Raw genomic sequence first — 14302 nt, 5'->3', positions numbered from 1 at the left:
TCTGGATCTCAGATACCTTCCTAGAGGGGACAGTGCCTATAGATGAATTTTAAAAACTGAAACAGAGAATCTGTTTTGCAATTCCATGCCCAGCTTACTAAACTCTAGGTAGGTAGAAACAAGCACAAAATGTGCATTTTCTCCTGGGAGAAGAGCAATGTGGAATCTCATTAACTACGTTTCTATTGATCGTTTCTCGGCAAATTGAGAGGTGCTGCCTTATTTACCTGTGCTGTTGGAAATCACTAATTGCGTGCGTTTTATGGGCCTGGAGTTGTCAGCTGGCTCTGAGCTCAGCTGAACTTCTCTAGGAGGTCAGTGACATCGCTGATCTAGCCAGAGGGCCAGCTTGGGGAGGAAGAGGGAGGTGTTAATAACTCTCTTTCCTGGAGATGAACGTCCCCAAGCTTGAGCTCTTTAGTCTTGAAATATTATCTACATCTTCACCCTGCAGGTAAGGGATTTTAGAGGTCATAGCCATGGACCACGGGTGTGGCTTCAGAGGTCCCTGACCAGAGATGTGGCCTCATAGCTCATGGACCACAGACATGGCTCTATAGTTCAGGACCACGGACGTGGCTTCATAGCTCAGGAACATGGACGTGGCTTCACAGCTCACCAACTAGAGACGTGTCTTCATAGCTCACAGACTATGGACGTGGCTTCATAGCTCAGCAACCAGGGACATGGCTTCCTTTGTTCTAACTGTATCACCAGCAATACCAGCTGTGTCGTCTTGGCCACGTTGATTAGTCTCTTCTTCCTCCATGCCCCCCTCTGTAAATTGGGAACAATATCCATACGCACCCCGTGGTGTTGTCGTGCAGATTAAATGCGCTGACGCCTATGAGGTGCTTTCCAGTATCCGGCATGCCGTGGGTGCCATGTGGGTATTTCTGCATGTAGAAGGCATCATCAGGATGGGCGGGCAATGACTCAGAAGGATTCCCTGGTGGTATTTAGGGCACTGCGTGGTACAGGGAGATGCCACAGGGGTTTCTGCTGCTCCCACCCAAGCTGCTTTCACCATTACTCCTACGAGTATTGTGTACAGGGTTCTAGGTTGAAGGGATTTAGGAGAAATGTGGTCTTTGTTTCCTCTCCATGCTTTGTTGATGACCTAGAGTGCGTCGTCATTCAAATATAGACCTTGGTGTTGGGTCATAGTCATTAACTTTGCCTGCTGTAACAGAATCCCACAGACTGGGGGCTTAAACAACAGACATTTGTTTCTCATGGTTCTAGAGGCTAGAAGTCCAAGATCAAGGTGGCAGCATGGTCATGTTCTGGTGAGGGCTCTTTTCTTGGCTTGTAGATGGCCATCTTCTCATTGTGACCTCGCATGGTGGAGAGAGAACTGTGGTCTCTCCTCCTCTTCTTATAAGGACACTAATCCCATCATGGGGACTCACCCTCATGACCTCATCTAACCCCAGTCACCTCCCAAAGGCCCCACCTCCTCACACCATCCCATTGGGGGTGAGGGCTTCCACATATGAATTTGGCGGGGACACACCTTCAGTCTGTAACAGGCCATATGCATTCACTGGGCACATATTTAAGCCTCATCTCTCACCTGCCAGGGACTTTGCTGGTGACGGAGAGACAGCCAGGCACAGATACGCACACCTGAGGAGCGGGCCACTCTCACGGGCTCACGCGGTGGCGGGGATGAGGGGCGGGACGTATCCTTCAATGACACGTCAGGTCTAGGAGAAAGGGAAGCACGGTGAGCACAGAGTCACGCAGGGCTGAGTGGTCTGGAACCATCTCTCCAATGGGTGTGTGAGAGAGACCCGAGGGAAACCTGAGGGCAGAACATTCCAGAAGGTGCAAGGAGCAGGTGCAGAGGCCAGAGGCGGAGGCCAGCCTGGGAGGGACAGCAGGACGTCACAGTGGCCCACGCATACGCATCTGTCTTCAGCCGACCGGAGCGATGGCCCGTTGGTCCCCTTTCCCACGACGTTGGGAGTGGAAACCCTCTTGGGGAAGGTCGCCGACAGAGGTCGTCTTGCACCCAGCACTGACCCATCTCAGGTGCAGACAGAAGCAGCCAGTGTTGCTTTTCCGTAAAACCAAGCAGGTCTTGAAAAAGTTCAAAGCGGAGGTCAGATGGACAGCATTTTATTTGTTGCATCAGGACACGGGCTGAGGGTCGCTGCTTGGCCTGGATGCTCTTAGAGAAACTCTTTTTCTCTCTCATTCTTTCTTTCTTTCTTTCCACCTTTCTTTCTTTCTCTCTCTGTCTCTCTCCCTCCCTTCCTCCCTCCTTTTTTCCTTCCTTCCTTCCTCCCTCCCTTCCTTCCTCCCTCCTTCCTTCCTCCCTCCTCCTTCTTCCTGCCTCCCTTCCTTCCTTCCTCCCTCCCTTCCTCCCTTCCTTGTTCCTTCCTTTCTTCCTCCTTCCTTCCTTCCTCCCTTCCTCCCTTCCTTCCTCCCTCCTTCCTTCTTCTTTCCTTCCTGCTTCCTTCCTCTCTTCCTCCTTCCTTCCTTCCTTCCTTCTCTCTCTCACTGTCTCCCTCCCTCCATCCCTCCCTCCCCCACTCCTTCCCTCTCTCCCTCCCCTCTTTCCATGCAGTCATTCATTGACCTTTGAAGACCACAGATCACACAGAGTGCTCTGACCCCGGCCATAGGTGGCACGTGACCTTGAGTGATTTCCTGGTGTGGCCAGGAGTCCGAGCAGACACACCCACCCCCCACCTGCATCTCACCAGTTTGCTGGTGTCAGAAGCGGGCTGGCTGGGTCCAGGTGTGCACATCCCAGCTGTACCTTCCAGGGAGAGGTTTTCATGGAGGAGAGAGCGGCCGATGTGGAGGCAAGGCAGGGCTCCGTGTCTTCAGGAGCAGGACTTAGTGCTCCGTTCTTGTTCTGCATTGGCGCTGAGACAGCTCACAGCATACACGACTTGAAGACGTGAGACTCTGCATCCTCCGTGACTTCCCCATGTGTGCCTCACTCTCTGTGCTGCTCTGTTGTGAAAACAACCAAGCCCTTTCAGCTGAAATGGCCTGGGTATTTCTTCAGGGACACAATTCACAAAGGCTGCAGAGAACCTGGGCATCGGACACCAAACGCCGACACGAGGACTCGACATTCGGGAAGGAGACGGTCGACAGGAACAATCACGTGAACGTGGGGACCCCAGTCGCAGTGGAGCCCTGTGGTTTTCCTCATGCACACGGACCGAGATGCAGAACCCATGAGAAACAGAGATGATCTGGGACGGGAACTTTCTAGTGAGGATGGTCTGTGTGTCGGGAGCGTCTTCCTCCCACGACGCATCAAGCAGCAGACGAGTGCATCGTAAGCACCTTCCCCTGGAGAAGGAGCGTGCACACAGCTCCTTCCTGGAATGTGCACACACCTGCCGGAGCTGGCCACCACACAGAGCCCTTTGCAGGTGTGTGTTCCCAGTCGGAGAGCAGCAATCATTTGCACACAGAATTAGTTTGCTACACTGCCGTAGCAAAGGACCCCAGACTGGGTGACTTAATCAACACACATTTATTTCTCCCAGTCCTGGAGGCTGGATTCTGAGATCCAAGCATGGGCAGGGCTGGTTCCTCCTGAGGCCTCTCTCCTTGGTGTGGGGCGCCATCTTCTCCCCGTGTCCTCACATGGTCGTCCCTCTGTGCGTGTCTGTGTCCTCATCTCCTGTTCTTACAAGGACACCAGTCCTATTGGATCAGGACCCACCATAATGACCTCATGTTACCTTCATCATTTCTTTAAAGACCCATCTCCACATACAGCTGCATTCTGAGGTCCTGGGAATTAGGGCTCCCACATATGGATTTGGTGGGGACACACTCAGTCCATTTCAGACATTCTGCTTTATCTTCATGCCCAGTACAGTGACCAGCTCAGCGGGAGGCTACTGCACAGACAGAGGCAGGAGCTGGGCACTGTGGACGTTCTCTCTTCTTGTTACATGGCTGCAGCCGCCCTCTCGCTGCACGACACACTTTCTACCCCAGAACCCACGTGTACTCGGAAGTCTTCCCACACCCACTCTCCCCTCTGCATATCCCAGCCTCCTTTGAGACATTTCTGGGAGAAGGCAGCACATGCAGTGGGTGAGAATATTGACCAAGAGCTGGTGGTCCTGGGTTCGAATCCCGGCTTCTCCACCCACCAGCTGTGTGCCTTGGGCAAATGAGAGACCTCTCTGAGCCTTGGGTCCCCGTCTGTAAAACGGTGTGTTAGCACTTCATACAATGCCTGGCACATATTTCTCAATGTCACCCTCATTGTGGTTGGTGTTTATCCTCTGCAGTCGTGTTTCTACTTGCCGAGAGCTTTTCCCTCGTATGGCTTCATTCGTTCCTGCTGGAAAAGCTGTTACTGCAAATCCCCTTTCCAAGTGAGGAAACTGAGGCTTAAAGAGGGAGGGTGGTTCAGGCTGGCTCCCACGGTTAACAAGAATGAAGCAGAAATCTGAACGCAGGTCCTGGGACCCCCAATTCTTGGATGTCTCCCCCTCCACCAGAGGATGCAGGAAAATGCCCCAAAGTTAAATTCGTGTGTGTGCAAATGTGCGTCACTGTGTGTGACTGTGTGAGAATGTGTGTGTGCATGTGGTTGAGTCTGTGTAATGCATGTGAGCATGTGTGTCTGTGTGTGCTTGTGTCTGTGTATGTGTGTGATTCTGTTCATGTGAGCATGTGTGTAAGTGAGTGTGTGTGCACATGTGGGTGAGTGTGTGTGCATGTCTGTAAGTCTATGTGTGCACGTGAGCATGTGTGTGCACATGTGGGTGAGTTTGTGTGCACGTCTGTGAGTCTGTGTATGAACGTGAGCGTGCGTGTGTGAGCCTGTGTGAGAATGTGTGTGTGCATGTGTGCATGTGTGTATGTGTGAGTCTGTGTGCACATGTTGGTGAATCTGTGTGTGCACATGAGCATGTGTGTGTGTGCATCTGTGTGAGCATATGAGCGTGTGTGGGGGGGTCTGTGTGTGCATGTGAGTATATGTGTGCACACAAGTGGGTGAGTCTATATGAGCATGCTGATACACACACATGCATCTCAGCATTCATCATGGCACCCTCCCTGTCACACAGGCGTGACTCTGATGGGTAACGATTAGGATGGTGACATCAGATATAACCAAGAATAAATGAATAAAACCATCTATTTCATGAGCTGTCAAAACATTTAGGAATTAAAGAATTACAAATGGAATCTCATTTCCTCCATCTTCATTATAAGCCCCAGGCTGTGAAATGTTCTGCAAATGATCGGTGCTTGCTTTTTTTAACCCAGCATCTATCATGTGTTTAAGCATGATAGTGAGATAAGTGGGTGTGATGAATTCTCCACAAGATGCATTAGAGCCAGGAAGCAGCTCGTTTCTTCAGCCCCTTTCTATGTCAGCATAACTCCCTGGCTGCCCAGGGCCACCCTGGGTGAGTATGTGTGTGTGCATGTGAATGTATCTGTGTATGTGTGCATGTGAGTACATGAGAATGCATGTGTTACGTGTATGTGCATGTGAGTATATCTGTGTGTGTGCATGTGAATGTATGTGCATGAGAATGCATGCATGTGAGTATACTGTGTATGTATATTGTGTGTGAGTATATGTGTATTCATGTGAATATATGTGTGCATGTGAATGTGTGTGTGCACGTGAATGTATGTGGATATATGCATGTGCATTTGAATGTGTATATTCGTGTGAGTATGTGCATGTGAATGCATGTGTGTACATGAGAATATATGTGCATGCATGTGAGTGTACATGTGTGTGCATGTGAATGTGTGTGCATGTGTGTGTGAATGTATGTGTGTATATGGGAATATATGTGCATGCATGTGAGTATATGTGTGTGCATAGGAGTATGTGTGTGTGAGCATATGTGTGTGCATGTGAATGTGTGTGCACGTGTGTGTTCATGTGAGTGTGTGCATGTGAATATATGTATGTGAATGTGTGTGCACATGACTGTGTGTGTGCATGTGAATGCATGTGCATGGGAGTATATGTGCCTGCATGTGAGTATGTGTGTGTGCATGTGAGTATATGTGTGTGCATAGGAGTGAGTTTCCTACAGAAACACCATTGTCAGACAGAATTCTTTTCATCCTGTCTCCCGGTGCTAAGCTGCATTTTGGGTGCAATGCTGTGTCCCTTGGGCATCCCAAGCTCGTTTCCAACATACTGCGGGCACCTTCTTGCCTTGTTAAATGGCCGTCCTTGTGTTCTGGTTGGACCAGCACATCACAAGAACCATTACCCAGACAAGAGGATTCTCAACACGTGGAGGAAATAGAAGCCCCCAGATCATGCCCATAGGAGGACCGGGAAGAAGAAGGCTCTATGAGAGGGCTGGAGATATCCCACTGGAGAGAGAACCTAGGGGGGTCATAGTCTGGGGCTGGAACGAATTGGGTCTCTGGATGGAGGTGACTCACTACACCAGACAAAGGTGGGGTGTTCTGGGCGTGGACCCCTGACTCCTCACCGTGGATGACAGCTGAATTAGAAATAAGCTCCTTCCAGGAGCTAATTTAAGGATTTATATGCAAAGGAGGTGCAGCACTAAATATAAAGCGATAGGACTTTAGATGCCACTGAAGTTAAAAGCTGGTTTGTGCACTAGGGAGCCAGCCGGACCTCTGGGAGGAAAGAGGGATGGAGACTGAGTTCCATCACATGGCCAATGATTAAATCAATCATGCCTCTGTAAGGAGATCCCAATAAAACCCCAGACACCAAATCTCGGGGTGAAGGGACTTCTTGGTTGATATGCTGCAAGGTGACGCCTCTTCCTCTCGGGAAAAGGGTTCAGGCATTTCCCTTTGAGACCCTCCCAGCCCACACTCTGTGGCTGAGGCTGTTTGCTTGTCTCTTCCTGGTCTGTGTCCTTTATAATAAAACTGAAATCACTGTCTGACTTATTTCAATTAGCATAATACTCACAAGGTCCATCCAGGTTGTCACTAATGGCATGATTTCATCTTTTTCATGGCTGAGTAGTATTCCACTGCATATGTATAGCACATCTTCTTTATCTGTTCATCTGTTGATGGGCACTTACACAATTTTATAAACCAGTGTGACCTCGTTAAAAAAACAAATTGAATCACACGTATAGTACTTTCTTGAGTTCTGTGAGTGTTTCTCGCAAATCATTGGTCAAACCTGAAGGGCTCATAGGAACCCCGGAATCAATAGTCAGTGGGTCAGAAGTGTGGGGCACCTGGGGACCCCAGAGACATGTGCTGGCATCTTGAGTGAGGCAGTTAAGGAGACCTGAAGCCCTAAACACACAGATGCTTTGCTAATTCCAGGTAGACAGCTTCAGAATCGAGCCACACTACGCCTGGTTGGGGTGGAAACAGGACGCTGGTCATAGCCACTGCCCCAGGAAGACGGGTAAATTCAGTGTTCTTTTCAGTAAAATAGACTCACAGCCCACATGAATTTTGGGAGATGTCTCCTATTTAAAGTAAAAGAATCCTTTTTTAATGGACTTTTTGTTTGATACATCTGAAAAGGACACACAGACAAAGAATTGAGACGTGAGAAAGCGTTGGTTAAACACTAATCCACATACAAGAATTAGCATTTTGGGGAAGGTGGGATAGATTGCCTAAACATTTTTAAAAATTGAAAACTACAACCAAAATAAGCTGATAAAATCCCTATTGACCTTAAGAGGAGTCTTCATAAGGCTCTTGCAAGATACACATGTAACAAATCAACATGTTTTACACCTGAAACTTATACAACGTTCTATGTCCATTTTTTAAAAAAGGTAATTGAATCCTGTGTGGAGAAACACAATCCTACAATGAAATGGCAGGAGATTCCTTGAGACACAGGATCCCCTTCACGACCTCATCCCCACTCCGTGCTCTCCACCCCTTCCCACCCCAAACCCAACACAAGGCATTTCCAGTAATGCTTGTTCGCCTCTCCAGACTCTTTTGCAAACCCTCAAGCTCCTCATAGGAGATCCCAGATGCCTCACGTTCTCCGCGTCAATCCGTACCTTCCCTGTAGGGCAGCAGAATCTTGCTTCCTTGACTAGGGGACCCAGTAACATCAAAGGAAAGCTTTGTCTGAGCTGCCCTCAGCTATTTTCCATCCTAGTCATGGTCATTGTTTTCGGAAGGTTGGTACCCAGCATTGATGGGAAATTGGATGCAGAAGAGCTGGTCTTCTTACTGACAATGCCTTAAAATTGCAGCTTCTATGCCGGTCAGCTGGTGCTGTGGTTTAAACACAGCTTTGCTGTTCATCTCTTTCTAACTTTCTTCAGCCTGAGCATAAATGCCCGGGTGCCATTTGTAATGACGATTTCCAATATGCCCCTGTTGAGCACGTTTGCATCCAGCAAGTGTGACCATTGGCTTGCCTCCTGGCCTGGATATGTTCCCCAAAGTCTTGGATTATAGACTTTTAGAGGCACATGAGAAGGTCCAGGGTTGGGTGACTTGAGCGGATTTCCAAAAGTTGATTACAAGAGATAAGCTCCCAAAAGGTTGTTATTGTGATGATAAGAAGTTAAGAGGGAATGCTGTTGATTTCTGGATATTGAGTTGTTGCCACGAAAGCCCTTGGGTTTCCATAATTTCTAATCCCTTGAGCTGCTCCACCTGGCTCTCAGGTGCCCACTGGTTCTTCTATCGCACTGACCACGCCTAGGGCCAACTCCCAACGCAGAAATGCGGCGTGGGGTGTGTTCCAATGTTGCTGCCTTCTGCCAGAGCAAAGCCCCCATCTTTGCAAATCTCTGCATTTCAATCTTCTCTATGAACGTTGCTTTTCCCCTGCACCTGCGATCTTAGCCCGTGCATGCTCCAATGCCCCGTTGCAACTCACCTTGCTGCATCGAAACCAAGAACCTTTCTGCTGTCACGATGTCTCATCTAATTGCTAAATATTGTTTATTAAACGCAGAGGCTGAGCACGCATCTGCCAATTAACGAGCATTTCAGTTTCCTAAAGAGTTGTTGCACTGAAGATTTACATTGGGGATTTTGATGTGCGTCTGCCGAGAGAAATGCATTAGCCCAGCATGGAAATACAACCCACATGGGCATGCATTCCTATCTGCACATGTTGAAAGGAAACCCAACAGCCTCTGAGCTCTGACTCAGCCGGGTTGCCCAGCCCGTCTTTCTGGGTCGAATGTGTAGACCCAGGCGATGAGCCTGTTCTGTCTCAGCCAACAGCGTCTGTGTGACCTCCGAGGATGCTATGCTCTGTTCTGGAAGTTGATGCATCTGACCTTCTTTCTTTCTCCCCACAGAGCCCTGATGAAGGAGCCTGGACCTCCCTCTACGCAGCGGTCAGCCCGGCCCTGGAAGGAGTGGGTGGCCGCTACCTTTACAACGAGAAAGAGACCAAGTCGCTCGCGGTCACGTATGACCTGATGCTTCAGCGACAACTGTGGGCCAGAAGTTGCCAGATGACCGGCATCCCGGACGTGACTGAGGGTGTCTTCTCGGATAGCTGCCACCTCGGGAAGACTTTGTGCCCAGCTCACCACTCGCAGGTCTGTGAAGGATCCCCTGTCTGTATTTTTCACACCCACCTGCCCTCATAGCTCTGTCCCCGACTCTCTTCTCGGCTGCCCTGCCTTGGGAGAAAGTCAAGGAGCAAAAAAAACTTTGAGTGTAATGTGGAGCAAGTGGTCCTCAGCCATAAATCTTGTGATCCCAAAGTGTCAGATTGTTATAGGGTCCACGAATAATTAAATCCTGCCACCCAAGTGTGCGGTCTTTCTTGCTTAGCACAGGCGGACAAACAGCCTTGGGTAGACACGTTCCCGGTGAGAGGAACACTTTCAAGGGAGCATTGCACGGAGGGGCAATGGTGGTGTTGAGAGTCTCCTGGGTCCTTTGTTCTCTCACTCACTCATTCTCGAGACCTGACTTTGAGTCATGGATCCCAGAAAGAGAGAGGCATGACCCTTCCTTGGTCTGTTGATTAAGGCTCATGTGACCACTCTAACTTCTGCCCCACCATCCTGGTCCATGGGCACTACCTGCACCCCTCAGAGCCATTCTCATGAGCTCTTGGCCCACGAGTCATGGAGACACAACCAGACCTGTAAGGGATACTGTAGGACACGGGCAAGAACAGGGGTCTGGACACCACTCCCCATGGGGTTCTGTAGGACAGGGACAGGGGTCTACACACCACTCCCCATGGGGTTCTGTAGGACAGGGACAGGGGTCTACACACCACTCCCCATGGGGTTCTGTAGGACAGGACAGGGGTCTACAGACCACTCCCCATGGGGTTTGGTAGGACAGGAGAGGGGTCTACACACTACTCCCTATGGAGTTCTGTAGGACAGGACAGGAGTCTGCACACCACTCCCCATGGGGTTCTGTAGGACAGGACAGGGGTCTACACACCACCCCCCATGGGGTTCTGTAGGACAGGACAGGACAGGGGTCTACACACCACTCCCCATGGGGTTCTGTAGGACAGGGACAGGGGTCTACACACCACTCCCCATGGGGTTCTGTAGGACAGGGACAGGGGTCTACACACCACTCCCCATGGGGTTCTGTAGGACAGGACAGGGACAGGGTCTACACACCACTCCCCATGGGTTTCTGTAGGACAGGACAGGGGTCTACAGACCACTCCCCATGGGGTTTGGTAGGACAGGAGAGGGGTCTACACACTACTCCCTATGGAGTTCTGTAGGACAGGACAGGAGTCTGCACACCACTCCCCATGGGGTTCTGTAGGACAGGACAGGGGTCTACACACCACCCCCCATGGGGTTCTGTAGGACAGGGGTCTACACACCACTCCCCACGGGGTTCTGTAGGGCAGGACACGTCTACACACCACTCCCCATGGGGTTCGGTAGGACAGGACAGGGGTCTACACACCACTCCCCATGGGGTTCTGTAGGACAGGACAGGACAGGGGTTTACACACCACTCTCCATGGGGTTCTGGAGGACAGGGCAGGGGTCTACACACCACTCCCCATGGGGTTCGGTAGGACAGGGACACAGACAGGGGTCTGGACACCACTCACGCTGGTGTTACTGGGCAGTGAATTGGCTCATCACTTTTTCGAGCATTGGTCAAAGGCAGGCAGCCTGGCTGTCCAGTCACTATTCAATGACCACATGTCTCCTCTCTCCTTAGCTCTGTCCCTTCCTGTCTATTTTCTGTTAATACGGCGTGTCCTCTCTCGGAGACATCAGCAAGACTTGGGTTATACTTCAAACCATGATACTAATGTAGTAATAATGATGTTGTGTGCCAATCACATTTCATCAGGGCCTTCCTGAACTGATAGTTTCCTCGTGGACCCTCCTGTATCTTCAGGTGCGGGCAACTCATCCTCCATTAGCATGAAGGCCACCTGTATGCCCTGGAGGTTGGACAGTGGCAGGAGAGTCTATGGGGTTTCATCCAGTTTGGCTTCTATAGGAGTTTGAATGGTGGTTCCCAAAACATCCGTCCATGTCCTCACCCCTAGAATCTCTGAATGTGATCCTATTGGAAAAAAGAATCATTGCAGATATAATTAAGATCTTAAGATGAAGAGATCATCCTGGCTTATCCAGGTAGACCCAATGTAATCACAAGTTTCTTTATCAGAAACAGGCAGAGGGAGCTTTGATTACACAATAAGAGGAAGTCCTGTGACCACAGAGGCAGAGATGGGAGTGAGGTGGCCCCGAGCCAGGGGATGCTTGGAGCCCCCAGAAGCTGGAAGACACAAGGAAGGGTCATCCCCTAGAGACCCCAGAGGAGCTGGGCCTGCCCACACCTTGATTTCAGACTTCTGGTCTCCAGAAATCGGTGAGGATAAATTCCTATTGTTTTACGCCACCAAGAAATTGGTAGTAATTTGTCTCAGAAAACTCATACAGTTTTTGATGCCTGTGAACATTTTGAACAGTTTAGTGGACACTTGGCTTGGCAGAAAGACCCACCTTTACTTACACACCAGCCAGGCAAGGATGGTTCAACCCTCTCTCTGAGAATGGGTATTGAGTTCTCAAATTCCAACGTGGAGAGATGAGCCATTTGAAATGCTATCAAAAGGACACCGTGTGTGTCTTGCCGGCCTGCACTCTGAACTTCGAGACCAGTGACCACTGGTCAGCTAACTGTCCATTCCCTCAACGGACAAAATTCCACTGACGTTGACTCCTGGCACATCCATGCATTGGAATCACAGCTGGCAGCTCTTCCAGTGTGGGGTTCATGGTGGACACAGGGACAGATGCTTTCTCAAGTGCTACTTGGTTGTTCTGAGATGGATGGAGTGGCGCTGTTAAGCAATTTAATAATCAGCCATCCTCGTGGAATGGAGTGTTATGTAGTGGCCACTTAATAAAACATAAAGGAGTGTCAGTGCTCAGATGTGGGATCCTTGAGAAGACTGGTAATGGATTCTCTTTTGGTCTCCTGCCTCTGAGGCATGGCACTTTTCTTGGCTAAAGGAAAACTCGAAACAAATCTGCCATCTGAACAGAGATGCTGAAGATCTTCCCAAATGTCCAGTAAGGCTCGTGGGATTTGGCTGCTCACTGGGGAAGCCTGTGAAAAGGACTGATGTTCATCTCCACCCTCAACAGAATTGCAGAGTTAACCCCTCTGGGCATCAGCATTTATTTAGAGCTCTTCAAGCCATCCTCTTGTTCAGCCACGTTCAAGACCCCCTGAGCCAGACAAGTTCAGACGACGGCTTCCAGTCCTGGGTGCTGGCACTTCCTAGAGCTGCTCAGATGTTCTGCTAAGCCTTAGAGCCCAGACTAATGTGTTTCAGAACTAGAATTACTTCCTACATTAAGCCAAATTTGAGACGTGCCTCATCTAATATTTCTGAACAGCCAGGACTATGCACCAAAAAGCAGAATCTTGAATTCTGGGAAGATGCCAATCTTGGAGTGTTTGCATGTCATCATAAAGCCCATTGATGCTTGAGGTCATCATACACAAGTGCCAGCTGCTCGTTCATCATCACAAAGGTGGTTCCCGAATATGGGCTAAGGATGGGGTGACAGGACGCATCCTGGCCAAACTGATGTCCCCCATCACTGAGAGAACAGCTTATCAGCACCTGACAGATGCTTTGACCCCTGGGCTGAGAAGACCGGCTCCCAGAGCAATTTGAATCTTGCAGGACCCTGGCCTAAGCTTGCTTCTCCTGGTTGTATGACAGCCTCTCTGTCACTGTTCCTCCACGGGAGAGACAGAACTTGATTATGGAAGTTAACACACACACCCCACCCCGACTCCTGATTGTAAGATTCCTCGGAGCTCAGAGACACTTCCAGGCAACTGGAGAAATCACGTGGATCGCTAGGTGAGTAAGGCTGAATCCGTGGCCTGGTGGACGCTGGGGATCCCGGGTTTGAGCCTGTCACTGATGTTAGGGGAGCCGAGAAGGCCTCTGTGCACCGGGATGGATGACTTTCCATCCCTGGGCAAGACTTGATTCAATGATTGGACCCTTGATGCTTGTGTTTCTCAGTAAAGTTGCTCTTTTGTTCCCTCAATGTAGCATCAATGAGTTTTGTTCTGGTTCAACAATGGGGAGGGACCACTTCATCCATTCGGCTATTCATTCATTCATTCATTCATTCATTCGGCAAATAAGTGTTAAGTATTCCTACCCAGCCAGGCTCTGAGGAAACACTGGAGCTCAGACTTGAGTGGGACGGAACTCCTGTCCTAAAGGAGCTTGAGGTCTGTGGTGGGCTGATGAATGGCCCCTAAAGATATCAGGTCCTAGTCCCTGGAACCTGCTACCGTATGTGGTAACAGGGACTTTTAACAGGAAAGAGTCAACTCTGCAAAGGCTGGTCTGTGTAGGACTCACCATAGTTTAAGCTCTCTCTGTCTAGATGCCCCCTGAATTTTGAGGGTTTCTGTGTCATAGCAGGTGGAATGGGCACCTCTCGTCTTGGCTATCAGGAAATAAAATCATATAAGAGACACTTGGCAGGACAGGGTGGGAGGCTGGATGGGGAAGCTTCTTGGGTTGACCCACGGGTCAAGGAGGGCACACCATGTCCATTTTCCATTTGGTCTGAGCCTTGTGACATGTCAAGTCTCTCATTGGGCACCATGATTAAGCTTTAGATCTCTGTCTTTCTGATTCCTCATCTATCAAATCATGTACCCTGTCTACACCTGGGTTTGCTGAGAGGACAACAAGACTGTGCATTCTATTTGAGGAATGCTCAGAGATAAATAAATACCATCCACAGTTTTGTATCCAAGCTCTGTAACCATTTGTCATTTAAGTGGGGAAATTCATTGGAGTTGTATTTTCTGTCGTCTGGATACCAGTATCCTA

The 14302-nt window shown here is 49.7% G+C and overlaps 1 protein-coding gene across 1 annotated transcript in view; it reads left to right on the top strand.

Annotated features, from left to right (window-relative positions):
* Window positions 1-9876, top strand: part of DHRSX (polyprenol dehydrogenase) — a 178216-nt gene extending 168340 nt beyond the window's left edge. Inside the window, exon 8 of the mRNA XM_087427830.1 lies at window positions 9264-9876. Within this exon, the coding sequence (XP_087283956.1) occupies window positions 9264-9560 (297 nt within the window). The 3' untranslated portion in view covers window positions 9561-9876. The remainder of the gene's footprint in view (window positions 1-9263) is intronic.
* The last annotated feature ends 4426 nt before the right edge of the window (window positions 9877-14302 follow it).

Source organism: Ceratotherium simum, chromosome Y (genome assembly GCF_057802395.1).
Source record: "Ceratotherium simum simum isolate JZ-2026a chromosome Y, ASM5780239v1, whole genome shotgun sequence".
Taxonomy (NCBI): domain Eukaryota; kingdom Metazoa; phylum Chordata; class Mammalia; order Perissodactyla; family Rhinocerotidae; genus Ceratotherium; species Ceratotherium simum.
This window is presented reverse-complemented; position numbering and strand designations above follow the sequence as displayed.